Source organism: Helianthus annuus, chromosome 12 (assembly GCF_002127325.2).
Source record: "Helianthus annuus cultivar XRQ/B chromosome 12, HanXRQr2.0-SUNRISE, whole genome shotgun sequence".
Taxonomy (NCBI): Eukaryota; Viridiplantae; Streptophyta; class Magnoliopsida; order Asterales; family Asteraceae; genus Helianthus; species Helianthus annuus.
In genome coordinates this window covers 29807339-29834950 of record NC_035444.2, presented here as the reverse complement: position 1 = coordinate 29834950, position 27612 = coordinate 29807339, and the positions used below count along the sequence as shown (strand labels likewise).

The 27612-nt window shown below is 40.1% G+C and overlaps 2 protein-coding genes and 2 pseudogenes across 5 annotated transcripts; 2 read left to right on the top strand and 2 right to left on the bottom strand.

The window, feature by feature from the left end:
- Nucleotides 1–157: 157 nt before the first annotated feature.
- Nucleotides 158–3708, bottom strand: LOC110896537 (annotated as a pseudogene).
- Nucleotides 3709–6939: 3231 nt separating this feature from the next.
- LOC110894508 lies at nucleotides 6940–8346 on the bottom strand (annotated as a pseudogene).
- Nucleotides 8347–9506: 1160 nt separating this feature from the next.
- LOC110894507 (uncharacterized metal-dependent hydrolase YabD) lies at nucleotides 9507–12491 on the top strand. Of its 4 annotated transcripts, none has more exons than XM_022141733.2 (4): nucleotides 9532–9619; nucleotides 10418–10535; nucleotides 10668–11563; nucleotides 12240–12491. In XM_022141733.2, exons 3-4 carry the CDS (start codon nucleotides 10720–10722, stop codon nucleotides 12242–12244), a joined length of 849 nt encoding a protein of 282 aa, XP_021997425.1. In that variant the 5' UTR covers nucleotides 9532–9619; nucleotides 10418–10535; nucleotides 10668–10719; the 3' UTR covers nucleotides 12245–12491. The 4 variants fall into 4 exon arrangements, with proteins under 4 accessions (XP_021997424.1, XP_021997423.1, XP_021997425.1 ...); XM_022141734.2 differs by having other exon boundaries at nucleotides 9555–9623; XM_022141732.2 differs by lacking the exon at nucleotides 10418–10535 and having other exon boundaries at nucleotides 9507–9623.
- Nucleotides 12492–16842: 4351 nt separating this feature from the next.
- On the top strand, nucleotides 16843–17246 carry LOC110896536 (60S ribosomal protein L39-1-like). Its single transcript, XM_022143827.2, has 2 exons — nucleotides 16843–16989; nucleotides 17079–17246. Exons 1-2 carry the CDS (start codon nucleotides 16904–16906, stop codon nucleotides 17125–17127), a joined length of 135 nt encoding a protein of 44 aa, XP_021999519.1. The 5' UTR covers nucleotides 16843–16903; the 3' UTR covers nucleotides 17128–17246.
- Nucleotides 17247–27612: the final 10366 nt, after the last annotated feature.

Below are 27612 nucleotides of genomic sequence, written 5' to 3'. Positions count from 1 at the left end.
CACCACCCACAACTCTTGTAAAAAATGGTAGGTTATGTAACTCATTGGAATGAGAAGGAAATTACAAGAGAAAGATAATATGTATGAAGAATTCTTGGAGAAGTGGTGAAGACCCGGTTTTCAAAACCTTGGTAAAATGAAGAAATAAAAAGCCAAACTTCCCTTTCTAATTAAAAGTCAAATATCAAACATGAATACAAATGTTCAAAGAAACCATAAACAAGACAAACCCATATGGAACCTCTTAACAAAATCTTCATTTTTTGGGGGTGGGGTGGGGGCTTAAATCTTTATTGACCTGTTCAAAATCACCTAAAAATATCCAGAAAATGATGGGCAAAAGATATATAACAGTGGAAGTACAGCATGATAATATTGCAAATGCTAGAAACCAAAAAGTGTTACCCCTGCAAACCAAGTTTCTTAGCTGCATTGACCAACAGGATGTCAGGATCTACAGTGTAAATGTTCTGCAAAGGTTGTTAGCATTTTACATTGTCAAGCTGTCGGGTTCTTGAACAATCTTTGCAAAGGTTTTAAGGAAGGCAGCCAAGTCTGCTCCATATACGATTCGGTGATCGGCAGTTACATTTACCTGGAAATTGATTGTACAACACAGGTTATTGTTGTAGCAATGCTAAGATGAAACAAGCCAAATGGGTTAAATGGGTCACAAGCCGTGTATTAAAATGCTAAAAATGTCTTAATTAATCATTTTATTTTGTAAGAAAATATGAGTGTTATAAAGACAGTTTTGTAATCATATTTAAGTCATTATATTTTACAAGATAGTGGATAAATAATGTTGTCAGGTTCACCCGACCCGACCCGTATTGACCCACACATAAAAGAGTCCCCTTTGCCACCTCTATATTGATATGGATTGTCTTTTGTTCTAAGAATCTAAATTCAGTGACTTCTGAAAATTCCCAAAGTGTTTTTATTTCATAAAACCACCGAAATAAAAAACTAGAGTATCATAAAGATTATAATAATGTTTGACAATTGACACGTAAAAAAACATTTAAACTTTTTGGACGAAAGTGTGTACCAAAATTACCTTTTTGACCCCTGACTAAATCTGCCCAGCCTACCAATTAGGCCACCTCTTATCTCTACAACCTTTCCGTTTATAAACTCTAAACAAACCTCATCGTTTTATTAAAAAAAAATGATCCTGTTACAGTTGTTAAGTGAGTTTGTTACTTTTGTAATAGTTTAGTTCATTTCTGAAATATTGTAATAGAATAGAAACTAAAAATGTAAAGTTAATTGGTTTGAGGAGTCGTTATAAACAGTTAAGCGGGTAACAACTAACACAGCTTGGATTTTGGGTCTTTCTCTCTCTAAAACCTGAGCTCTAACAGATCCCAATTCAACTTCTCTTTACAACTATGCATACACACTCATATGAACTAGAGAATGACATCAATCATTAAAATGAAAAACCTGAATGGATAACAAGATGAAACAAACAGAAGAAGCATCATGCTCTAACACTAAGGATATATTACTAATCACTAATCCTGTTTAAGAATATATGTAATCACTAATCACACCTGAATATACAAATCAGTCATATATCTATTCGATCTTAGTTTTCCTTCAAGAGGTCATTGATATAAAGGTCATATGAGCTTAATACATCATTTGAGTTATAAAAGACTCACCAGCATTTGACTTTTCACACTGAAATATCCATCTTTATCCGGAACAGGAGTAGGCTTTGAAGCTCCAACAGCCATAATAGCCCCCTGCAACACATGAGCATATTAGTAAGAACATATCTAACTTGCACATACAATGATCCTACAAAATCAAGCTATATGTTAACACATGCCTGCCCCGGAGGAAGAATAGCATCAAAGCGATCCACTCCAAACATGCCTAAGTTAGAGAGAGTAAAAGTCCCTGCAATCAGAACTATTGAAGTCTATGGGGTTCCACTCTAAAACCAATTGGTGATAGAGGGAGTAACCCAAGATCTTATTAATACAACCGGAAGGTCTTATTCTTTCGATGTGGGATAGGGCTCCTCCAATACCCTCCCGCACGTGTAACCCGGTCTATCAAGAGGTGTACACGTGGCCTTAACCGGAGCTGACATAGAGCCGTGGCTCTGATACCATATTGAAGTCTATGGGGTTCCACTCTAAAACCAATTGGTGATAGAGGGAGTAACCCAAGATCTTATTAATACAACTGGAAGGTCTTATTCTTTCGATGTGGGATAGGGCTCCTCCAATAAGAACCACAAAAGTCAATACCATTTTGCATGCACGTTTTTGTAAAGAAAAAAGGTCCAAATTACCATTTGAACTTACCTGAGTTGTACTCATGGGGCTGAAGTTGCTTTGACCGCGCTTTCTCCACAAGCTCCTTCCATTTCTCAGATAGCAGATAAAGATCCAACTACAATAACACACAACGAAATTTCAGACTCCTAATGTACAAACTTGCAAAGATATTGGTTATCAAGAAACACAAATCACTTAAACCATCACACACCTTATCGGCATCTTGAAGAACAGGGGTGATCAGACCGCCATTAATAGCCACAGCTACAGCAATATTGATGCTACTGTTATAAGTAAAACTCTTTCCATCTTTGCAGCTTGCATTCACCACAGGGTGCTGAGCAAGGGCCATTGCAGCAGCCTTAGCTAGCAAAGCAATCATGGTAACACCCTTAGACTTAACCTAAATATCCACAACCAACCGAAAGTTCAATCAAACTACCAGATCATAAAACAAGTATACACATGATCAACACAACTAGAATTAAGTTTAGAACTCGACCTTCGCATATAGAGCATCAAGAGCATCAGTCATAATAGGGTAACCAACACGAAACGTCGGCACAGACAAGCTCTCGATCATGTCCTTCGACACCGCACCATGCATAGTAGTACACGGAACAATCGTTGCCCCAGGCACTTCAGCAAATGCAGGTACTGATTTAGCCGCAGGAGGAGCAGCAGCAGCAGTTACCACAGGAGTCACACTTTCCGAAGGCGCGATTCCTGCAGCGGCTTCCACATCAGCTGCAGTAATCCTCCCAAACGGGCCCAGTCCCAACCACCTTACTAATATCAACCTTATGCTGTTTCGCCAGCTTCTTCGCATACGGCGTCGAAACAGCCTTCCTCGGTCCATCCGCCACAACCGCAGCCGGTGTTGCAGCCGGAGCCGGAGCCGAAGCCACAGCAGCCGGAGCCGATGGGGCCGCAGCAGCCGGAGCCGAGCCGGAACTAGCGGCGGCTTGAGCCCTAGCGGCTTCAATTTCGGCTTCAGACTCGGCTAACAAACCAATGGGAGCACCAACAGGAGCCGATTCACCCTCCGGAACAACAATAGCAGCAAGGATTCCATCGTAGAACGTTTCAACATCCATATCAGCTTTATCAGACTCAACAACAACAACGGACTCACCTTTGGAGAGAACATCGCCTTCGGACTTGATCCATGACACGATCTTACCCTCAGTCATTGTGGAGCTGAGTGCCGGCATGAAGATCTCTCTGATTTTAGCGTTGACTGTGGATTTCGTTGTGCGACGAGTGAATGTAATCGCCGGAGAAGAGGTGAGGCGCCATTGCGGTTTGGTGGCGGAGATTGATGAAGAGAATGAGAGTGATTGCATAGCGTTCGGTTGAATTAGGGAGGATGACACTGGAGTTGCAGGTTACGGGTGAATTGTAGAGAGAGAGAGAGAGTGGAGTTGCAGAGTGAGGCGGAGAAGACGAGGGAATGAGTGCAGTGTAAACATCGCCCCAAGATCATAGGCCATGCCATCCGAGTTCGTTGGTCTAACCCCAAACTAACGCACTTTTGACATATTAGTAAGGTGGTTGGGTTGGGACACTGGGCCATTTTAAGTATTTGCGAACAAGATATTGGTTAGTTCAGGATTAAACATTTAAAAGCCTATTGTCTCGTGTTAAGTAACAGGATTTACATGTTACTCGTCAGTCAACAGTGGCGGATCTAGAAAAAATGTTTAAGAGTAACACTCAATTTTTTTTTACCATACATTTATAGAATGTAAATGAAACAAAAAAAAATGATAATAAATAAAGGATAACATTTACATAATAGATTTTTCCTTTTCGGCATTTGAAAGCTTAAAATTGAGCCACGACGTCGTCTTCATTTGTTACTTTATCTATTGTTTCTTTTTCGACCATACAAACTACATCATTTTCCAAATACTCATCACCCATTTGATGGCGTAAACCTGGCTTGATAAGCTTCATTTTAGAAAGAAAAAAAAACATCTTTCAAATACTCATCACCATCCCGCTCTTCAGTCCTCTCTCTCATCATGGGTTCACCAATTTTTCGCCAAACACATACGCCCTTCAAACAACGTCACAAGATTTACACACAATCAAAACCCACAAACAAAATTCATGCTTTACTAAAACCCGTTTTAGGGTTTAATTATTCCTTAGTTTCTTGATTTTGTTATTCTTTACCGATTCATCTTATCTGAGCGCTATTATGTATAGATCTAGAGCTACAATGGCATGGAATGTGTTCAAATTTTGTACGACCTTAAGAGGGTTAGGCTTGATCATGATCTTGTTGGTTATTGGTGTCACCCAGTAGCGAAATTATAACTTTTTATTTGGGTGGTCAATATAACAATATTATTTTCATATACACTAAATAAAATTTCTAGTGATCAAATCGATATAGAAGGAGGTTAAGAATGATTATTAATTGAAAATAAAATTTTCTTATTTTAAAAACTTTGTAAAATTGTTTGTATTTACAAGTAAAAACATATTTTTTAATATGATTTACCAATCAATATGCACTTCAACATTTTATGTTTTTATTACATATGGATAACAAATTGTGAGGCAAATAACTGATATAACAAACAGAAACGTTTTTAAAAATTAAAACAAATAGACTAATAAAAATAAAAATTGACAAAGAAGTTAAAATATACTTCATAATTTTTTTTTCATATGTGAGTCTAGTTATAATAGTTTATGATTTCAAGGTTCTTTTTACCTGTTTTCATAGTAACGTTGAAAAAGATAATAAAATAACAATAAAATATTATATACCCATAGTTTAAAATCAAAAGAAACTCACTTAAAAGTCAGCCTGCTTCTTCGTTTTCATTTCATCTGTGTTCCAAAACTCCCGCGGCTACCTCCTAAGTTGCTTGTCATCGCTGCTTCTTGCCAGAAAAAATCAAGTTCGCCGGAGGGGTAGCATGATATAATCTCATGGGCAACGTAATGCATAAAATGTAAAAAAAAAAAAAAAAATCCACTTCGCCGGAAAAGTGAGGGGTAACGGAGGTTACCCCTGCCACCACACTAGATCCACCCCTGCTAGTCAAGCTATGATATAAGTAATAATGATTTTTTTTAAACTCAAGTGTTCTTCATTCTAATCAACAGGGCAAATTATATAATGATAGCAGGTAGACGAGCAAAAAACTGCGCCGTCATCCCCTTCTGAATAGAAAACCTTAATCTACTAAAAACAAAGCCTCGCCCTGGGGGTCGAAAAGTTGCTGTGGACCACACGCTGAACTCTAGCCAAGAACCGAACTGCCTCCGGTGCCAAGGAGCCGAACGTGTCAAACGCCAGGGGGACAAAGGCATGCTGATTATCCTCACAAGCTTTCGCGTGCTTTCCACCTTCTTTGACTCTGCTTTCAGTACCGCTTGCCCGCCACAAACTCATTTCCCCGGAACCCGGCTAGGGGGATACACCTGTGAGATCGACACAAGCATGTTTCCCGCCCTCCCAACCAAAATCTAGCACGTCAGCCGGGTGTAGAGTGGACCTCCCTTCCGCCGGGTCTGTAAGAAAATTAACCGGTGCCTCTTTCTTTAAACTCGACAACTCTCTACAGTGTAACACATGCTCCTCGTATTTATCCAGACATGCTTTACGGCAGACTGGGCAAGTTTCATCATTCGGGAGCATGGGGATCATCAGACGGTACTTAAGGATTGACCGGTACTCCACCGCTGACATACGTTGACCCAGACCTTCATTAGGAATAACAGTTAAGAAATTCTGAGTGTGAGACCTCTGTAGTCATTCGATGATTAGTTCCGTTTTTTTTTTAAGTTCAATTCTCCATAACTTTTCCTAAATAAAAGCATAACACATGAAAGCAACTATGCATGATTCCATTTTAAAAAGTTTGTGTACTCATCTCGACAATACTGATTGCAACCTTAACAAGTGTTATCAGTCAATTGCTTCCACACCTACACATATATTGTTCAACCACAGTCTCATAAATTTCACATCCAATATTACACTTCCTATCGACTCAGTTTCATATCATTATCTCGATTTCGTCCAAGATTTCAATACACGTTATAATTTCAACCTCAACGCACATATATCTTGTACATGAACTTACCATCTTAGCATATCCTCGTGATCTGAATCGTGCAGGGTACGCATGTTGAATGAGGTCTATTATGCCGCTACTAAGCTATTAAAAGTGTTTTCTTACCGCAATTTAACCACAAACTCAAAACTCGCGAACTTGAAATTTAAGAACAAGATACTTATAACCGATCGATGAAAGATTACGGTAACACCTTCAGCTCGATAAACTGAACTTCACTTTCTTGTAATATCCACATCATGATACAAGTTGCCATCATTGATAGATTTTGTATCATATTATTATCATTCGCAGAACATGTGAGTATCTTGATATTGTAAGCAATTAACACATAATTTGTATAATTCATTTGATCAATTATGTTCAAATAAAGGTGGGAATCGAACAACTTATTTGAATTTGGTAATCGTGCAAACAAAGTAACCCTAAACTACAATTCTTAAAAGTTAAAAGCGAAGCGACTAGGGTAGACGGGTACAAAATATGAGCAAATAATCTCCAGATTTTTACGTGTCAACAGTGACGGGTCATTTATTGGCTCGTGAAACAAAAGGTCTCGCGTTTCATATCATTCAAGTGAAAAGTACATATGTTTTGAAATTGTCACTATACACAAATGATAAATCTAGCTCATTCTAACACAATTTACCTAATCCTAACAAAGAATGGCCAATATTCAAAAAGAATGAGAACAAACTCAACTAGAGAGTATTAAATAATTTGGAAGAAAATATGAATAATTTTAGACAATCAACCTGGTTGTTGTTGTTGTTGTTGTACAAGAAGATCACCAATCCAATGAAATGCCCCTTGAAGTGTACAAATTATCTATGTACTCTATAACCGGCAGGGATGCCTTTATGTACCGTCTCATTTCTTTCTCAGCTGATTCATCTGTCACAAAATTTCAAGATATCAAAATCTTGTTAAATACCCGCCCATGATTAAAATTCAAACTTTGCCGATTTCCACTTTTATTAAAAATGTCAATTGTTCACAGGTCTTTCATTTTGTCAACAGAAGTTGATTAACTAACCAGTTTCATTTAGACTCAGCAGAAGTTGATCTCTTGTAGGAAGAGCACACATTCCAGCAGAACCTGCAGTCCGGACCGCCCACGTGTGGTACGGTGCACAAACTTGTTTATAAGCTGTTGAAGCTGCTTCTTTCAATGAGTAATCACTGAAAGATTACAACAACACAAGGCATTATTAGTTTATTATTATGATTTAATGATGTTTAAGAACTGGATCATAGGATTAAAAGATTAAAAAAAAAAGCATACTCCGTTGACAAAAAGTTTTGAAACAGCTCTCTGATGAGATCTAGACCCTGCCGAACTCTTCGAAGCTTGCGAGTAAGGCTTTCAGCTGATTTCACTGTGTCTGTTTTCACATCACAGTCAATTACTTTACTCAAAGTGCCATAGAGAATTGCTGCATCAGCAAGATCATTCACCTGAATACCATCAATCATGAAATTAGGTGGCAAAACCGTTATTGTTAAGCTAGAATTTGCAAATAGATTGCGAAACTAACCTTAGAGGTGTATTCCATCTCGGCAAACTTAAAAGCGATCCCAAGTGAACCAAATAACACAGAGATCACAACGAACACGCATCACAAAAAGGTTTCAAACGCAATTCAACCGAAACATCCTTATTAACAGAATCCGATATTTCCTCAAATGCATCCGCGATCAACGAAAGAGCGGTTCCTGCACCAGCATCTTCGAACTCATCATCATCAAAGCTCAACCTATTGACCACAACACTTCACAGGTTAGCGTAAGCAAGAAAATTATGAAAACTGAATAAAACAATGAAATGAACCAACAACTTACTTCTCTGATGTGAAGTATGAAAAGATATCCATGGTTTTTGTTTGTGGTTTTACTTAAGTTTCAATTTGTCTAAAAAATATGTGGTATTGTTCATTTGAAAGAGTTATATTTTAAATCCACAACGGTTATATGTGTTGTGTGGCCTACCTACCTACCTTTTGTTCTCCTTATGGTACAAATGATTGGATTTTTCTCTTGTATTTTAATGATGATATTATCTTTTATAAATGTTCCTAAAAGATCTTAAGAGTATTATAAGATGCAAATATATATGGTTAGCAGAAATAGTTTAGACGCTATGACATTGGGTCACTCAAAAAGAAAGTAATCGTTCAAAAAAAAAAAAAAAAAAACCAGAAATAGTTTAGGATTAGAAGCCGTGCTAAAAAACAATGCTTTATAGATAAATACACAAATTCAGGGGTATTTTGTTAATCTTAACACAGGTTTTTGTTTTTTTTAACGGTAAGGAACGACGTGCCAACCACCGTGACATTAGGCGTTGTGGCCAAGGTCAACTACTCGAACGCCGCCAGCCCCTTGGCTCTCCCAGATGCGCGGAAACCCGACCTCCACCCGCCCGAAGGCACGACAGTGGAATAATCGGTAAAACCTTGCCTCCCATCCAAGACGAACTGGCGCCACCCGTATTCGCCCTTCACCTGGGTGCTACAGAAAATAATGGGGAGAGTGGGAGTCGAACCTAGGTCACAAGAAACACCAAGTTTTCCCCAACCACTTCACCACTACCTCATTGGCAAGAAGTTTATCAAAACTGAACTTCGACCTGAATTCAAATTTATGAATCTAGAAGTAGGCATACCTGAATTTGATATTATTATGGTATACTTAATGATTTTGAATTTTTGAACTCTTATGGTAATTTGGTTTATTAAAATAGACCCGAATTTGAAGAACCTTATTAGCGTCGGTTATTCAGATCAAATTCTAACTATCTAAATAACCCGAAAACCGACTCGAAAACTTTCTTTTAACGGCAAATTTGGATCGATCCGTGGAAATCCGTCGGAAATTTCTAACACTTTTCCTACGCATAACAATTTGTCGCTTTTTTGTCGTTTTTTGTCACAAAACTAAGACCCTTTCTTGTTCGTCGGAATTTCGTGGGAAAAGTGTCGGCATTTTCGTTCCTAGGAAATGTGTAGGAAATTTTGGTAGGAATAGTAGCAGTTTTCTAGTAGTGATCACTGACGGAACACTGGGGTCACTCACCTCTATTACAACGCCACTATACCATTTTTATACTACTTGTATCTTACTCTTCGGGAGTTGTACGTTCTCTTACCTCTGGTTCTTTTTAATACGCCCATGCGTATCAAACAGCCAAGCAGTTCATCAGCTTCTTCAACCGTCTATACTGTAGGTATCTTTTTCTTCAAACATATATATATGTGTGTGTGTGTCAAATTTGTATATATAGTTGCCATACTTTCACAATCTTTGTAAGATCCGTCGTCTTCATTGATATAAACATGCGTTTTCTGTTCATTTGCGCATCTGATTTTAACATAAATCAATCAAAGAGAAAACACGTCTTAATTAATTGGTAAAACTTAGGGTTTAGGTTTTACAGATCATGTTAAAAATCTAATTGGAGCCGTTTTAGTTTAGGACTAAATTGTTTCAGCTTCAATTCAAAAGTCAACACCCTAATTCATCATTTTTTTAGGGAAAATTACCAACCCTCCTTCCATGGGCGGACTCATCCGGTATGGGAAGCGTCTGGTAGTAAAGTTGAAGAGTCCATGAATGAGGCGGTTACATGTGTCCAACAAAGCTCATGCGTCAGTGGACGAGTCCACTGACTGACGCTTCGGAAGAGTCCACTGACGCATGAGCTGCCTTTTTGGCTTTGATGGGGACACATGTAATCACCTCATTCATGGACCCTTCAACTTTACTGCCAGACGCTTCCCATACCGGACGAGTCCGCCCATTGACGCAGGAGGGTGACGTTTTGGTAAGTTGAGTTGGTCAAGTGACATTTTAGTAATTTTCTCTTTTTTTTAATTCAATTTGGGGAAGAATGTTTTTTATAATGTGTTCTGTTTCGGTATTTATGTCTATATGCTTTCTTGTGATGTTACTCTGTCACCACTTTTTTTTGTTATTGGTAGCTTTCTGTTTCTATATTTTTAGTTCGGTTTTTCTTGTTAGGATCACACGAAACAAATCGAAAACAGTAAAGAACACGAGACATTTTACGTGGTTCGGTTACAGTGTGTAACCTACGTCCCATATATCTATCTATCCTTTTTGCCTCCTGGGAAGAAAGGTAATGATTATTGAGAGGCATGAATTGTATGTTTTAATGGTTTTTATGATGTATATAGAGTTGTTACTAAACTGTAAGCCCAAATTGAACATATCAAAATACGCACAAAATCGCTAATTGTTGACGGGACAGGGAAAGATCCATCATCTATCAAGAAAGCGAAGCAACACTAGATTCTATAGCCATGATAAAACTCTTCGACGCGCACTGTCACCTACAAGACCCGAGAGTCTTCAACAAGGCTCCGAACCTCATCAAGACAGCTCTAGAACACGGCATACATCATTTTGCAGTCAATGGTGTCTCCGAGAATGACTGGCACTTGGTCAAGGAGATGAGTGACACCTATCCTTGTATAATTCCATCATTCGGGCTCCACCCGTGGTTCATCACGGACCGCACCCCCAACTGGCTGACATCTTTACGCGATCTGTTAACTGCAAACCCTTCGGCTGCAGTAGGAGAGATCGGTTTGGACAAAGGGTCCCACGCAAAAACAGATTACACAGATCAGGTTGAAATTTTCCGCTTGCAACTTCAACTCGCTAAAGAACTGAAACGGCCCGCTTCAGTGCACTGTGTGCGCGCGTTTGGTGATCTTCTCGATATAATGAAATCTCTCGGGCCGTTTCCGGAAGGTGTGATCTTGCATTCCTACTTAGGTTCTGCGGAGATGGTTCCGGAATTTGCTAAACTCGGGGTGTATTTTTCGTTCTCGGGGTTTCTTATGGATAAGAAAGAAACCGAGGCAAAGAAGGTGGTGAAATCCGTACCTTCTGATAGGATTTTACTAGAGACCGATGCACCAGATGCGTTACCCAAACCCAACGGTTCGGAATCTATTATTTTGGTGGACGAACATGAAAGTAACGGAGACTCGAAAAAGATGCTTAATCATCCGGCGAATATCCATCTTGTGCTTTCTTATGTTGCGTCTTTGCTTGATGCGTCTAAAGAACAAGTAGCGGATGTAAGCTACAAAAATGCGGTGAGATTGTTTTCTTATGAAGGATCTAAACTACAACAAGGTTAGTTCATCATTATATTATCTTTTATGTAGTTAGATTATTTTTAGGTACTTAATCCATGTTTGTTTGGGGGGGGGGGGGGGTGATCTTATTGTCAATTTTAAGAATACATGTGTTTATGGCCCTAGTTATTCAATTTGTATGCAAATAAATACACATTTTAGTGGTTTTTTTGGATTAAACAATAAGTAATGTGCTTAGTATATTATAATGTGTACTACCTTACTAGTTCTAGACCTTACATGTTAGAAATATATGTTAAGTTGTGTCAACCTTGCAAGCTAAGGCTAGTCTGAAAGTGTATGATTTCCGAGCGATGAGAACTTACGTTTATAAGGTTGTTTGGATCCCACAACTGAATTGTTAACATATGATTCTCGGATGGCGAGAACTTGCTCGCACTCATTGATTAAGAAGATTTGAAATGCAATTGTTGTGTTTGGTTTTTATGCATGTGATTTGGTGATCTAACCATTTTCGTTATTGCACATAATTATCCCCCTGATCTTACATTTAATGTTTGGGGGGTGTCTGAATCATCATGTCTCAAATATATGTGTGATAACTCACTAAGTTGCTTCAATACTTTAGGTGAATTGTCATTCAGGTCAAGTTTCCCCACTGACACTCATGTTTCATTTAGCATTGTTTAATGTGTTGTGATTTATACGTTCAGGTTAATCACTAAAAGGAGATAAAAATGAGTAATGAGCTCGGGAATGGATCGAACAAGGCTATATTATGTAACACAACTACATTAACCCTTTTCTTACCACTAGTACCACAACTTTGTTGTAAATTATCATGTAAACCGTGTTAAATAAGTGGTCCATTGTAATGTATCATATAAACCCTGTTAAATAAGTGCTCCGTTGTGATGTATCATGTAAACCTAACTTAATATTATAAAAAAAGAAATTTTAGGTCACTTAATCTCGACCGTTAAATTAGTAGATCAATGCTCGTATTCCCTCCTATCCTTCACATGTAGCATTCACTTTGTAGTTAATCCAGCCCCAATAAAATATAAAGCGCCCTAAATAAATAAATACGGAAGGTGCTGGCCGCCCGGTGTTTTAATGAAATTTATCTTTCAAAGAAAAGGTAATTAAATGAGATTTTGAAAAAAAAAATATATATATATTAAAAATATATGAAATCTAGTGTAATCACATGGTCCGGTTCGCTGATTCATTGGTCTAGTTACTTCTGCTGCTGAAGCAAGCTGAATGATTGGATTTTGTACTATTGAGGCCCAAATAAATGAGCCTGGTGCTCTTGAAGTCAAGCAAGGGCTATTATTTCTATTAACATCATAAAAACAGGCCCACTTTGTCACATTGAATATCCATCAACAGATAATATTATCGATTTATGGATACTCTTTACCCAATTATACAGCTAACCTCTTGGAATTCACAGGAAAAGATCTCAAACTAGTTTTTTTTTTTTTTAAAAGTGAACTTCATTAACGAAACAGCCGACCTCAAACGGGCCGACAAAACAAAACACCCTACATATTTACAAATGAACACCACTCCCCACAATCTATCCCTTTATATTTCGATCTGTTCGAGAACCAAAGAAAACCCTAAGCCTTGACCTCACTCAAAATACTATCTATCTTAACCGGTTTATTGGAGAATTTAAGGTTGTTTCTAGCACGTCACAGACTCCAGCAAACGATCACGATAATGCCTTGAACCACTTCCTTCTTTTTCTCTGAGGCCCTTAGGTCCGCATGAATAACGAGAAGATCCTTTAACGAAAAAGCAAAGATATTTGGAATCTTACACCACGAACTAACTCCGTCCCAAACAATCGATGCCACTTGACAGGAGATAAAAAGAGGTTCCGTAGTTTCTTCGTCCGAGCTGCAAAGAGGACATGTGGTATCTTAAATCCGAATGTTTCTTTTCCTTAAAGCTTCCCCGGTAGGAATCTTATCCATTTCCATTCGCCAACCGTGAATGTTGCATTTAGCGGGAATCCATTTACACCAATCCATAATGAACCTGTTGCCAGCCACATAGTCCGCATATAGCAGCCGTTTTACTGCCTTTACCGAGTATACACCTGCCGATCCAGATAACCATTCCCAACGATCAGACCCGTCCGAGACCGGGACGTTGTCCAGCAAAGAAATTAGTTGCTGGAAACTGGTAACAGCCGCCGGGGACACCAGCGCTGACTTACACTCCCAATTCATCACAGTTTCACTACCTTGTCTCATAATACGATCCGCAACCTTACATTTTTTGGCCGAATCCAATCTGAAAAGATCGGGGATCTCTGTTTATGGGGTTCGTTGATAATCCACGAATCGAGCCAAAATGATATCTCCTCACCGTTTCCGACAATGCCTTTGAGATAATTCCAAAGAGGTAACCCGCCAGCCTTAGTGTTAGCAAACACCTTGGCTATGTTGCTCCAAACACCGTTCAAAGTTTTCTTGAAAGGGATGCACTCCCACCCCAACCTACTGAAGTGAAAAGCATCAATAACTTTCTTCCAAAGATTGTCTTTTTCTATTTTGTAGCGCCATCCCCATTTGGTTAATAAAGATATATTAATTTCCTTTAATTTGTTCAAGCCTAAACCGCCTTCTTTCTTGTGACATGAAACCCGATCCCAGGCTACCCAATGCATTTTCCTTTCCTCAACGGAGCCTCCCCAAAGAAACTTTTTGATCATAGCTTCCAAGTCCGAAGTAACCTTCTTGAGAGCTTTGTATAGCAAGAAATAATAGGTCGGTAAGCGTTCCATAACAGATTTCGGAACGTATCGTACAGCGGTTGCCAATTGTTGATCCGATTCATGTTGGCCCCCACTTTTAAACCAAGATACTTGAAAGGCGGAACATCCGGCTTGCATCCTACCTCATTAGCCATATCCCCAATTTCCTCCAAACCCACTCCAATGCCATACAAGTTAGATCCACAAAACCATTGATGTTTTGACTTGAATAAAAACATTTGGATTTGATAAAAATATCACACTTTAATAAAATTAACCGTGTCTTCGGGTTTATCTTGGATTTCAAAGCGAGTTCCCTTCAATTCATTGACAAAAACCTTCATCCTTTCATTTGTGTATATAGCTACACCTAGAGAGCACAATCCTAAAACCCAATGGATTAAAAACAGAAAAAAAATGTGTTTTTTTCTAAAACGCAATGGACTAAAAACACAAAAAAAATATATGTTTTTTTCTTAAAACACTATCACAAAATTAAAAACACAACTAAAACACAATGAGTTGTGTGCTATTCAAAATACAATATTCAGTTTTCATAATGTATAAATTTAATTCTAGAAGATAAAATGAAACTAAAAGATGAAATGTATAAACCATAAGAATTGGCTGGTTTTTTTAGATTTAGGGTTAGATGAGATTAATTTATAGTTGACAAAAATGGCTTTCTCTATATTTTTTTTCTTTGTCATGTGTCATTCTATTATTATTGTTTCCCACCTTTCTTACTTACACCATACTTTTTATTTGATCCTTACCGACTATTATTAATTATATGTATACACACACATTGAAATTACTTATATGAATCTAATCTATACTTTCTATAAAAGGAGAAATCCAAGTGACATAAGAAAAGTTAATGTGTCAGCTTGAGAGCATGTCCAACAACGCTTTTCTTATGTTATTATTACATCATAAAGGCTAATATATAAAGACTTTAAAATTCAAAGTTGGCCCCCCACTTTCACCTTTTTCAAAGGTCTGCCCATCAAGCCACTGCTCATCTTCAAACCTTTTCAAACCACTTTCAAAGCACTAATGATTCCAAACCTCAGTCGATTCAAAATTCAAACCACTAACCCCAGATGATTCAAAATTATGGCTCCAGATTCAAAATTCAAAATTATGGCTCCAGATATATAAGATACCATCTTCTTCAATCAATTTCTCTCTCTAATCAATTTCTCTCTCAGCTCTCGCTCTAAAACTCACTTTCTCTCTCTCTAGTATGTTTCTTCAACACGAGCAGATGCTTATAAACCCTAACTTTTGGAAGATCAAAAGGCAGAGGTTCAGAAGTTGTTCATCGAAGCTGAAGGTAATCTGAAAGAAGCTAAGAAGTAATATGTGTTGATTATTAGTTTATTACTAAGGTAATCTGAAAGCCCCTCCTTAGTCCTTTTTCTTCCCCATTTATTTTTCAAAACCCTAAACCATTAGTGATATCCCTTTTCTTCAACTGCAGAACTTCAATTCAAAAACCCTCCTGGTTGAATAGCAGAACTTGAACGCATACGAGCTCAATCAAGGTCAGTCTGGTAATCGGCGCTGTGGAAGGTGGTCTGGGCAAATCGGCGTCTGGTAATCCGAGCTCAGTCTGGTAAATCAAGACAACCTTTGGCTAATTTGAATGCATACAAGCTCAATCGAGGTGAGTCTTTGTTCACTGCCACCGGATTTATCCGCCAATCACTCCGGCGATGCGCTTCTAACCCCCGAATTAAAAACAATCTGCAGCCGTATTGATCTACCGCCATCGCTGACGACATCCTCCATTGATCGATTCAAGGTTAGACATTCAAATTTCTTCAATTTGAATATATAAATTGCTTCTGTATATTTTTATTAAATTTTTGCGTATGTTTTTTTTTCATTTTATTGCAAAAACTGACTTTCAGCATTTAGTTCTCAGATGAGGTTGGATCATATGATGGAAAGATGTTTGCTTTAACACAAGGTAATCTTGATTTCTTGATGCTTAAAGTTTTTATTTTTTATAGATACATGAGGTTCAGTTAATAATAATTCTAGGGTTTCGTAAAAACTGTTGACAGGAATATGAAGAAGGTGTTAATCAACCTAACTCTGGTAGCATAATAACAGTAGTTAGATTGGAAGAGAAGCATATTTCATAAAAATCGGAACTATCGGATAGACATTGCTTGTAATATCTCTATGTTATTTGTTTGTTTACACTGCTATGGTCTAATATAAATCTGAATGTGAATATCATGATGCATTATGGTACCAACTGTTTAACTTGAAACTAAAAGCAGATCACTAAAAAGTAATAGACATTAATAAGTTGAGGGTTTTGGAGGAACGGATGGACGATTCAACACGAGTAGACGATTCCGATGGTCTTCAACATCAACTCTCTAATTTGGATGATTATTATCCAGGTATCAATATATAAGTTAAGAGATAGTCTAGGGACTGAGATTCTGTGATTAATTACTTGAAGCGAAAATTCCGCTGTGCTTTTTTCTTGAAATGATTGCCAATAACACATGATGAGGCGGAAATAAGTTATGATGTTTAGATCATGTGTTTGTTTTAATACAGCCGTCCCACAAGACTTCCATGATCAAGAAGAAGCTTGCAAAGAAGATGAGGCAGAACAGGCCCATTCCCCACTGGATTCGAATGCGGACTGACAATACTATCAGGTAAAGTTTTGCTTTACAACAATCAATCTTGATGTTACGAAAGATGCCATTTTTATTAACAACTAACATGCTGTTTGTATTTTATTTAGGTACAATGCGAAGCGCAGGCATTGGCGTAGCGCGCAGCTTGGGTTTTGAGATATTTTTGATGATGTATTGTTTCTTGGTAAACGCTATGGATTTGATTATGAATTTATTTGATCACATGTATTTCTTGTACCTTAAATGATGGTAGACTATTTAATGTTTTAAGTCAATATGTTGTGTTCAGTTGCAGCTGCATCTTTTAGTGGAGGTATGAAGTGGAAAAACATGAATTCATAAATCTTGAGAAGGAAAAAGTTAGATATTTATTATCTTCTGTTCGCTTATTTGTTGGATATTCAAATTATAGTTGAATATATATATATATATATATATATATATATATATTTTCTCAGGCTGAAAAGGCAATTTTAGATATGGAAAAGAAATGCGACCAAAAGCTTTCAGAATGCAAAGAGGAATCAAAGCAGCAACTGATGCAGTTAAAGGGAGAATACGCTGTTTTAGTATGTATTGTTAATATATTGTGTTTAAAGCGGATTAATGGTAATATATTGTTAATATATTGTGCTTAGCCTGATGAAAGGTATGTAATTTTCCTTTTGGTTTTGTTGTTTTCTTATTCGAATCTTATTCATCAATTAACCGCTCGAGGTTTAATTTCATTATAACTGCTCGAAACCCTAACAAGAAGATTGTGTTCTATGACTGCTGCAGGCATTGCCAAAGAGGAGCAAAGACAGTCCGGAGGTTCGGAAATGCAGTCGGAGAAGGTGGATGAGTGTGAGCCGATGGTGAAGTAGGAGAAGAGTTCGTGGAGGAGTTGGCAGTGGAGCAGTCGCATCAACTGTTTTTGATTATGTTTGGGAATGAAGTTTCGAAAGGAATACTTACACAGTGGAGTAATCAGCGGATTAGGTATGGCAATTGGTTACCTAATGCAATTCAATTATATGTATTGTTTGGTATGCGTGTTATAGTTTTGTAGAGCATGGATTGATGTGTGGCTTTATTGGATATGTCTGTAATTCACTTAAAAATTTATATTTTGTTTTGGATTTGTTACAGGTAGTCGAAGTTGTTAGCAGAGACTGCATCATTGTTGCTGATGATTCTCTTCCGTTTGGTAGTCTAGCAGCTGAGAGACGTGTTAATCTCTCGAGTATCAGGTGTCCCAAACTGGGAAATCCGAGAAGAGACGAAAAACCTATTCTGTATGCTCGTGAAGCAAGAGGAAACAGTGGTTGAAACCCACTGTTGAGTTTATTGGGTTAAGATAGTATTTTGTGGAGAAAAGAGTGGTTGAAACCCACTGTTGGGTTAAAACCATGGTTTGAAACCACTGTTCGGCCAAAATGTGTTTTGTGGAGAAAACAGTGGTTGTAACCACTGTTGGTTTTAACCACTGTTTTCTCCAGTGTTTTGTGGAGAAAACAGTGGTTGAAACCACTGTTGGGTTAAAACCAACAGTGGTTTCAACCACTGTTTTCTCCACAAAACACTGTTTTGGCCGAACAGTGGTTTCAAACCATGGTTTTAACCCAACAGTGGGTTTCAACCACTGTTTTCTCCACAAAACACTGGAGATTTGGTTGAAACTCATGTCGGATATTGCAAGTATTTGCTTGAGGCTACAAAATTTCACTGCTGTAACACCCCGTGTTTCGAAAGTCAAAGTCAAAGTCAAGATTGAAGTCAAAGGAAGAAAAAGATTGCTAATTGTAATATGTCTCTCCTTGCTCAATTCCTGTTTCGAATTCTTTGACTTATAGTCAGTCTATTTAATGTTTTACGTTAGTTGTATTATGTGGAGTAATCAGTTAAAATCGCTATAATTGAAGTATATATATCGCTACGAATCGCTTTACGACAGTGAGTAGTAGGAATTAACAATGCGATAAAGTCAATTAAACGCTAATCGAACTAATCTAATCAACATCGCGCTCGCAAACTCAAAATACGCAAATTGGTTATCATTATACGCGTGTGTGTGTGCCTTATGTGTTACTTGTGCATGTTTATTTACATTATGTGGTAATCAACCGAAACGCAATCGAACTCATCGCAATCGAATCGCAATCGCAAATCGAATACGAAATAAGGATGATTGTATGTAGATATAGTATGAAAAATTAGTGGAGAAGAGACAGCGCAAGATATGAGTAGTTAGGATTAAAAGTAATTTGAAAAGAAAACTCTATCGCATCGCAACGCTCGCAAATCAAAATCGAAACAGCAAAACTCGTCACACCGAACACTCGAAACACGCGACCGACCGATCAGGCTACCAACCTATCGACCAGCCATCCGTTCGGACTGCCGTCCGATCGGACAGGCTGTCCGATCGAGCTGACTGTCCGATCGGCCAGCCCTTTCCTCTTTTGGAATCCTATAAATACCCCTGTCACTTTCACATTTTCCATTTCTGGAAACTCTCTGACCGAACAGCACACTCTCCTCACATTTTCTCAGATTTCTCTATTCAGGTTAGATCTCGCTCTAAATCTTGTACTTTCTTGATCTACACGCACTCCTACGCCTTTCTATCTTTTAGATTTTAACTTTTAACCGTGAAATCACCAAGATTCGAGTATTCTATGATGACGTCATCATCGTTTCTTCAGGAACTTCATGTTTTGGCCTCAATCCTTCAAGAACAACTTGAATCTAACCGATTTCCGCATAAATAAACAAAGATCAATCATAGATCTAAACATATTCACGGTGAAAAGGATTGAAAAGATGGTTTCTAACTTTCTTTCAACTCTTTTACACTCAATGCACTCAAAACCGATAGAATCGGAACCGATGCCGACTTACTACCCGATCTGTGGTTACGTTAGCTCAAGATCCGATCCTGTCCACGAGGTTCATCGGTTTCGGGTTAAACAAGAACTCCGTCTCGAACAGTTCACTAATCGGGTTTGGGTGATTCCTGTCCAATCAGGAGAACCAAGTATTGACAAGTTTCCGATTGTTTGACTCGTTATCAAAAAGCCTCGATAAAACGACTAACAATAAAAAACAACCAAGTGTAAGACGAACGGGACGACCAGGACGGGGTGCCGTCCGATCGGACTGCTGTCCGAACGGACAGAAACCCGAACGGTCGGGCAACCGATCGATTTACACTATGGATCCCACATTTTATCACTTATTCTAATCCTTGAAATTTGAGTATTGAACGAACTGCTGTTTGATCGGACTACCATCCGATCGGATTACTCTTTGGATCATGAGATACTTGGGCTTTAACACTTAATCGATTTTTTTCAACATGTTCAATGCACTAGGAATGCCACCCGATCGAACTGCTGTCTGATCGAGTGAAAATCCGTTGTGAACTTGTTCTCACTAAGGTGCCCAGCCGATCGGGTTACCGGCCGATCGAACAACCGACCGATCGACCGACCTGGAAGGTAAAGGTACTTCAAATGTTTTCAAATGCTACAACGAAAACTTCAAAAGTCAAACCATCATACACAAACACATCATTCCCATAGGAAGATACAATCCACTCGAACAGTCATCCGATCGAACTACCGTCCGACCGGGCAACTGTCCGAACGGATAGTCACTCACCCGACCAGCTGTCCGATCGGACTATCGTCCGATCGATCAACTGTTCGATCCACCAACACTTATCCTCATTTTGCACGTCACTTATCGTCATTCTATCGAACTATTCAGGCTAACCTTACTATCAAGCGCTCCCTTCAATCCATCCAACCGCTGTGAGTATACTCGATCCCTTTTTGCTTTAAGCACTTTTGGGTGTTACATACGTTACTTATACGAAATCACTTCGAACGCACTACACAATGTTTTAAACGCTAACCGTTACAGCATGTATTACGTGACTTAATGAATGCTTGTTTGTTATATTTACACATGGAATGTTGTCTACCTGCCTTAACGACGATAGTACTATAGTTTGGACTCAGCACCCGCTCATGCGGGGGTTGTTAAGGACAATTACTTGCATGGATTACTGTGGTGATCATGTATTGCGAACTGCCGTGGGTAGTCAACCCGCAGTCATTGGTTTCGATAGATCCGTGTCGATAATTAACATGCTTCGTTTTCCTCTGTGTACGTGCTGGTTATGCATAAACTATTTCGAACTCTATATGCTATTAACAAACTTGTATACTCGCCTTTACACGATGTGTATTGACTTTTATTTTAACATATGTAACAGGTAATTAGGACGCTTATCTGCTAGGAAAGCGAGGCTAGAATAAGCTTCTAGAGCCCAACAAATAGTTGTCTGTAGATCTGAAGCAAGAGTCTCTAGAAGCTAATAAACAATTAGGCAATTTTGTAAAATCTGAGTTGTCGGAATAGAACTATTTGCCTAGATGTTGTCTGTAATAATTTGTTTACCTTTTGAGGCATGGTATGGGATATGTTACTTTAAATTAATTGGTAATGATAATTGTTATGGAAACTTCTGGACAATCTGTTTCGCTCAGTGCCATGTCCCGATGATTCCGCCATCGGTTGGGGTGTGACAGATTGGTATCAGAGCCATAACTAAAGGGAATTAGGCAGACTCGACCTAGTCCGGGTCGATGTCTTAGAGACCTAGTCTATAGTTAGGACCCAATAGACCGACTCGTGCATGACCATTAGGGATTATGTATGAGCTTACTACTATTCTTCGCTATATTCGCCTATACTACACTATCACTGCACTCGAATTTTTAAATAAAGACAAGCGATTAAGTCGAGAATAGGTGTGAAAACCGCAAACTCTCGACTAAAATCTGCTTGATCAAACCGCGTTTTACTTATCAACGGGGAGAATTATACCAAATCAGGAGTGAAATCCATATTTTGATGAATAATCTCCCCTATTTTATTAAAATCAAAGAGAAGTTGTCAAGCCAGGGGTGAAACCCTAACCTTGACGGCTTGTCCATGGTTTTATAAAACTCTCACCAAAGCCTCGACGGACTCCAACGACCTGAACTCACAGTAAGGCTAGAGGGATGTGCGCCGGATGCCCAAGAATCGAGGCAGAGGCCCAATTCTGAAAGCCAAAATGTGAATGACAAGTCCTTGAGAATAGTCGAATCGCTTGGGTTAGTCAATGTCTAATAGCCGCAGACAATCTATTTCTCGATTTTTACATGTTTCGATTCTGAGCCCGCAACTGCTGACTCTGATAACTCGTTGATTTTCTGTGTTTTATGTGTATCTACCTGTTTACGTGTTTAAAGTTTTGGAAAACTCATTCGATTTTTGCGTTCACAACGATCGACACACACGACCCGCATTGCTCTTCTATCCCAAAACGTTAACAAATCGTTACTACTATAAGGAACGCCGTACGCTTATGCTATGCTAATCGCTACACTGAACGCGATCGCTATATTCGAACGATCGCAGACTTTGAATGATAGGTTTCTGTATTCTGACTGCATCTGGTGACTAAATGCGTATGTGTTTCTGTGTTTCTGTGCTTATATGCTTATGTGTCCCTATGTGAATTTGTGATTTCGTGCCTATGTGTTTATGTGATTAAACGTGTTCATAAGCTTTAGTAAGTACTAGGCGTGTGAGGTGAGATTCGACTACGATGTGTCTGAGACCTATGACAATGTCTATTGCAGACAATGTCAACTATACCGTCATCAGGATCCCGTCGCCCATCACTTTCTTGCCAAGAAAAGAGAGACAAACGCCATGCTGCTATCATCGCCAAACAAGTAGCAAAAGCTGTCAGTGATGTCTACGAGAACGTCAACAAATCGTCTGAGGAGTCGAGAACTGAAGCTCCTAAAGCTACCCCCAAAGCTGCCTTCAGTTTCAAGCAGTTTAAGGCTTGTGGGCCAAAGGAATTCACTGGCGAGGAAGGCCCTACAGCGTTGTTCCAATGGTTTGATTCCATTGAGGTCACTCTGCGACAGAGCGGTTTCCCTGACGATCTCCGTACTCTCAACGCTACTGGCGTCTTCCAGTCCCGCGGACTAGACTGGTGGACGGCCGAGAGAAACAAAAAAGGGAACGATGCAGCCTACGATCTGTCATGGGACGAACTCAAGGAAGTCATGCTGGAAGAATTCTGCCCTCCTCATGAACGCCAGAAGTTGGAAGATGAATTCTGGCACATTAAGCAAAAGGATGGCGAGAACGCTGCTCTAACTGCTCGATTCAAGCAGCTCAGTATCATCTGCCCTGATCAGGTGAAGACTTCTGACATGGCAATCAAGAAGTATATCCGAGCCCTGCCTGACTGTGTTGCAGATTTCGTGCAAGCGGCTAAGACTAAGACGATCGAAGAGACTTACTTACTGGCCGCTGAAATCAACGACAAGCGGGTCAAGGCTGGTGTCTGGGATAAAACTCTGAAGTACCTGCATCAAGCTACCGCCGCACCAACCGCTGACTCCACCACCACCGCACCTCAGTCATCAAGGTCCTCACGCCGAAAGAAGAAGAACAACAACAGCAGCTCCAGCAACAAGAACTTTGCTGCCACTACCACTGCTGCTCCTCTCCAGGCCGTACCGGCCCAGCAGTAGCCCCATCACCGTCCAGCTCCAACTACTTATGAACCACCAGCAAAGCGTGCATACACAGGTCCCTACTCGGTTTGCTCAACATGCTCCTATCATCATCTGGTGGGAATTGCCTGTCGTTTCTGCGCTCACTGCAACATGTACGGCCACTTCACTGTCAACTGCCGTACTGGTCCTCGCAACACCGCAGCTCCTGCCACTGCTCATCAAGCTCTGATCCCCGCCCCGTAAGGCCAACACGCGGCTCCGGCACCCGTGATCAATGCCAGAGTCTGCTTTGCATGTGGTGATCCCAACCACTTTGCGAACATGTGCCCAAAGAGGATGGTGAAACAAGAGCCCCAGCAGCAGCCTCAACAGCAGCAACAGCCACAGCAGCAACAGCAAGCCGCACGCGCCAGAATTTCAACATCAATGCGCGCCAAGCCCAGTCCGACAACAATGTGGTCAATGGTACGTTCCTTGTGAATGGTATTTATGCATCGTGTTTGTTTGATACTAGAGCCGATAATTGCTTTGTGTCGTTCGAATTTGAGAAGCTCCTTAGTCGTAAGCGCTCTTATCTCTCCTCGACATTCGATGTTGAAGTCACTACCAGAAGAACTGTCGCTGTTAATTCTGTTCTTCGTGATTGTACTCTCGAGCTGAACAATCACATCTTCCTGATCGACCTTATTCCGATGCAACTCGGAAGTTTTGATGTCATAGTAGGCATGGACTTTCTTCGCGAAAACCATGCTGAAGTTGTATGCTTCAACAAGATGATTCGATTCTCCCTCGCAAACGGTGATTTATTATGTGTCTATGGCGAAACTGCTTCGAAAGGTCTCAAACTTATGTCCTGCGTCCAAGCTAGCAAGTATCTCCGCAAGGAATACAGGGCTTTCTTGGCTAACATTGTAGTAGCGGAGAAGGAAAAGAAAAGGAAGATTGAAGTAAAAGACGTCCCCGTGGTTCGTGAATTTCCTCTGGTGTTCCCTGATGATCTTCCTGGACTATCGCCAAGTCGTGCTATCGACTTCCATATCGACCTCATTCCTGGAGCCAACCCTATTGCGAAAGCTCCCTACCGACTCGCGCCGTCCGAAATGCGTGAAATCTCAAATCAACTCCAGGAATTGCTTGAGAAAGGCTTCATTCGCCTGAGCACCTCTCCGTGGGGCGCGCCAGTCCTTTTCGTCAAGAAGAAGGATGGGTCGTTCAGGATGTGCATCGACTATCGGGAATTGAATAAGCTAACCATCAAAAACCGTTACCCTTTACCTCACATTGACGATTTGTTTGATCAGCTGCAAGGTGCCACGTGTTTCTCAAAGATCGACCTGCGCTCAGGCTATCACTAGCTACGCATACAAGAGGAGGATATACCCAAAACCGCTTTTCGCACTCATTACGGCCATTATGAGTTCGTTGTCATGCCTTTTGGTTTAACCAACGCACCCGCGGTTTTCATGGATCTGATGAATCGCGTGTGTAAACCATATCTCGACCGTTTCATCATCCTATTCATCGATGATGTCTTGATCTATTCTAAGTCAAGAGTCGAACACGCGCAACATCTACGTTTGCTTCTCGAACTACTCCAGGGGAATCAACTCTGTGCTAAGTTCTCTAAGTGTGAATTCTGGCTGGGGGAGGTTCTGTTTCCGGGTCACATTGTCAATAGTCAAGGTATTCACGTTGATCTCTCCTAAGAACCCGTCAGAAGTCCGTTCTTTTCTCGGACTGGTGGGCTATTACCGACGATTTATCGAAGGATTCTCTAAGATCGTTGTGCCGCTCACCGCTCTCACGCATAAAGATAAGCCTTTTGTTTGGGGAACCGAACAAGAATCTACTTTCCAAACCCTCAAGCACATGCTCTGCAATGCTCCTGTTCTCACATTGCCCGCTAGAAACGATGGTTTCATTGTCTATTGTGATGCTTCCAACCTCGGTCTTGGTTGTGTTCTCATGCAATGGGACAAGGTTATAGCTTACGCGTCTCGTCAGCTCAAAATCCACGAGAAGAACTATACAACCCATGATCTCGAGCTAGAGCTAGGCGCGGTTGTTTTTGCGTTAAAGATTTAGCGACACTACCTATATGGTACAAAGTGTACGATATTCACCGATCATAGGAGCCTAGAACATATCTTTGACCAGAAGGAACTTAACATGCGTCAACGCCGATGGGTAGAACTTCTCAACGATTACGACTGTGAGATTCGTTATAACCCAGGCAAAGCAAATGTCGTTGCCGACGCTCTTAGTAGACGGAGTTATTTGCTCAGCATTCGCGATACCCAAGCTCAATACGATCTCGAAACCCTCATTCGTGAAGCCCAACATGCCTGTTTTAATGAATGCGCTCTGAAGAAGGAACGAGTCTACCACGATGGAGCTCAACTGGTAAATAAGTCGAATGGGATATTCCACTTCCTGGACCGAATTTGGATCCCTAAGTGGACTGATTTGCGACAGATCTTGATGGACGAAGCCCACAAATCATGGTATTCTATTCATCCCGGTGCCGATAAAATGTACCAGGATCTTCACTACATGTACTGGTGGCCGGGTATGAAAAGGGATATTGCTCTCTACGTCGGGAAGTGCCTGACTTGTGCAAGGGTCAAGGCTGAACATCAAAGGCCCTCTGGCTTACTCGAACAACCCCCAATCCCTATGTGGAAGTGGGAGAGTATAGCTATGGACTTCATAACAAAGCTTCCACACACATCATCAGGTCACGACAGCATATGGGTTGTCGTTGATCGTTTAACCAAATCAGCCCACTTTTTGCTAATACGGGAAGACTACAATGTGGAACGATTAGCGCGAATCTACACCGACGATATTATTTGTAATCATGGGATGCCTCTTGACATCATCTCCGACCGTGACGCTCGGTTTACCTCGCGATTATGGGAAACGTTTCAAGCAGCTCTTGGTACTACACTTAATCTAAGTACCGCATTCCACCCTCAAACCGACGGTCAGACTAAAAGAACGATCCGTACTCTTGAAGACATGTTCTGTTCGTGTGTCATAGACTTCGGTGGTAATTGGGACAAATACCTGCCGTTAGTCGAATTCTCGTATAACAACAGTTATCATACCAGCATCCAAATGGCACCATTCGAGGCTTTATATGGAAGAAGATGTCAATCGCCTATTGTGTGGCATGAGATCGGTCACTCGCAACTAACCGGTCCTGAGCTATTACAAGAAACAACCGACAAAGTCCTCCAAATTCGAGACAACTTGTTGAAAGCCCGAAGTAGACAGAAAAGTTACGCCGATAGACGACGCAAGCCCCTTGAATTTGACGTTGGCGACTACGTACTCCTAAAGGTATCACCTTGGAAGGGTGTGGTCAGATTCGGCAAGAAAGGGAAACTACCGCCCCGATATGTTGGACCTTTTAAGATTCTGGAAAGGATCGAAAAAGTCGCCTACAGACTCGAACTACCGGAGGAACTTAGTAACGTCCACCCGACTTTCCACGTGTCAAACCTCCGAAAAAGCCTGGCTGAGCATGATTTAATTGTACCTCTCGACGACTCCAAATAAACGAAACACTACACTTCGTGGAGAAGCCTGTCGAAATCATGGATCGCCAAACCAAGCAGCTCAGACGCTCGCGCATTCCTTTTGTGAAGGTCCGATGGGAAGGCAAACGAGGCGCAGAGTTCACTTGGGAACTCGAAAACGACATGAAGGCGAAGTACCCGCAGTTGTTTGTTACGGCTTCGGCCTAATTTCGGGACGAAATTCCCTAAACAAGGGGAGGCTGTAACACCCCGTGTTTCGAAAGTCAAAGTCAAAGTCAAGATTGAAGTCAAAGGAAGAAAAAGATTGCTAATTGCAATCTGTCTCTCCTTGCTCAATTCCTGTTTTGACTTCTTTGACTTATAGTCAGTCTATGTAATGTTTTACGTTAGTTGTATTATGTGAAGTAATCAGTTAAAATCACTATAATCGAAGAATATTTATCGCTACGAATCGCTTTACGACTGTGAATAGTAGGAAGTAACAATGCGATAAAGTCAATTAAACGCTAATCGAACTA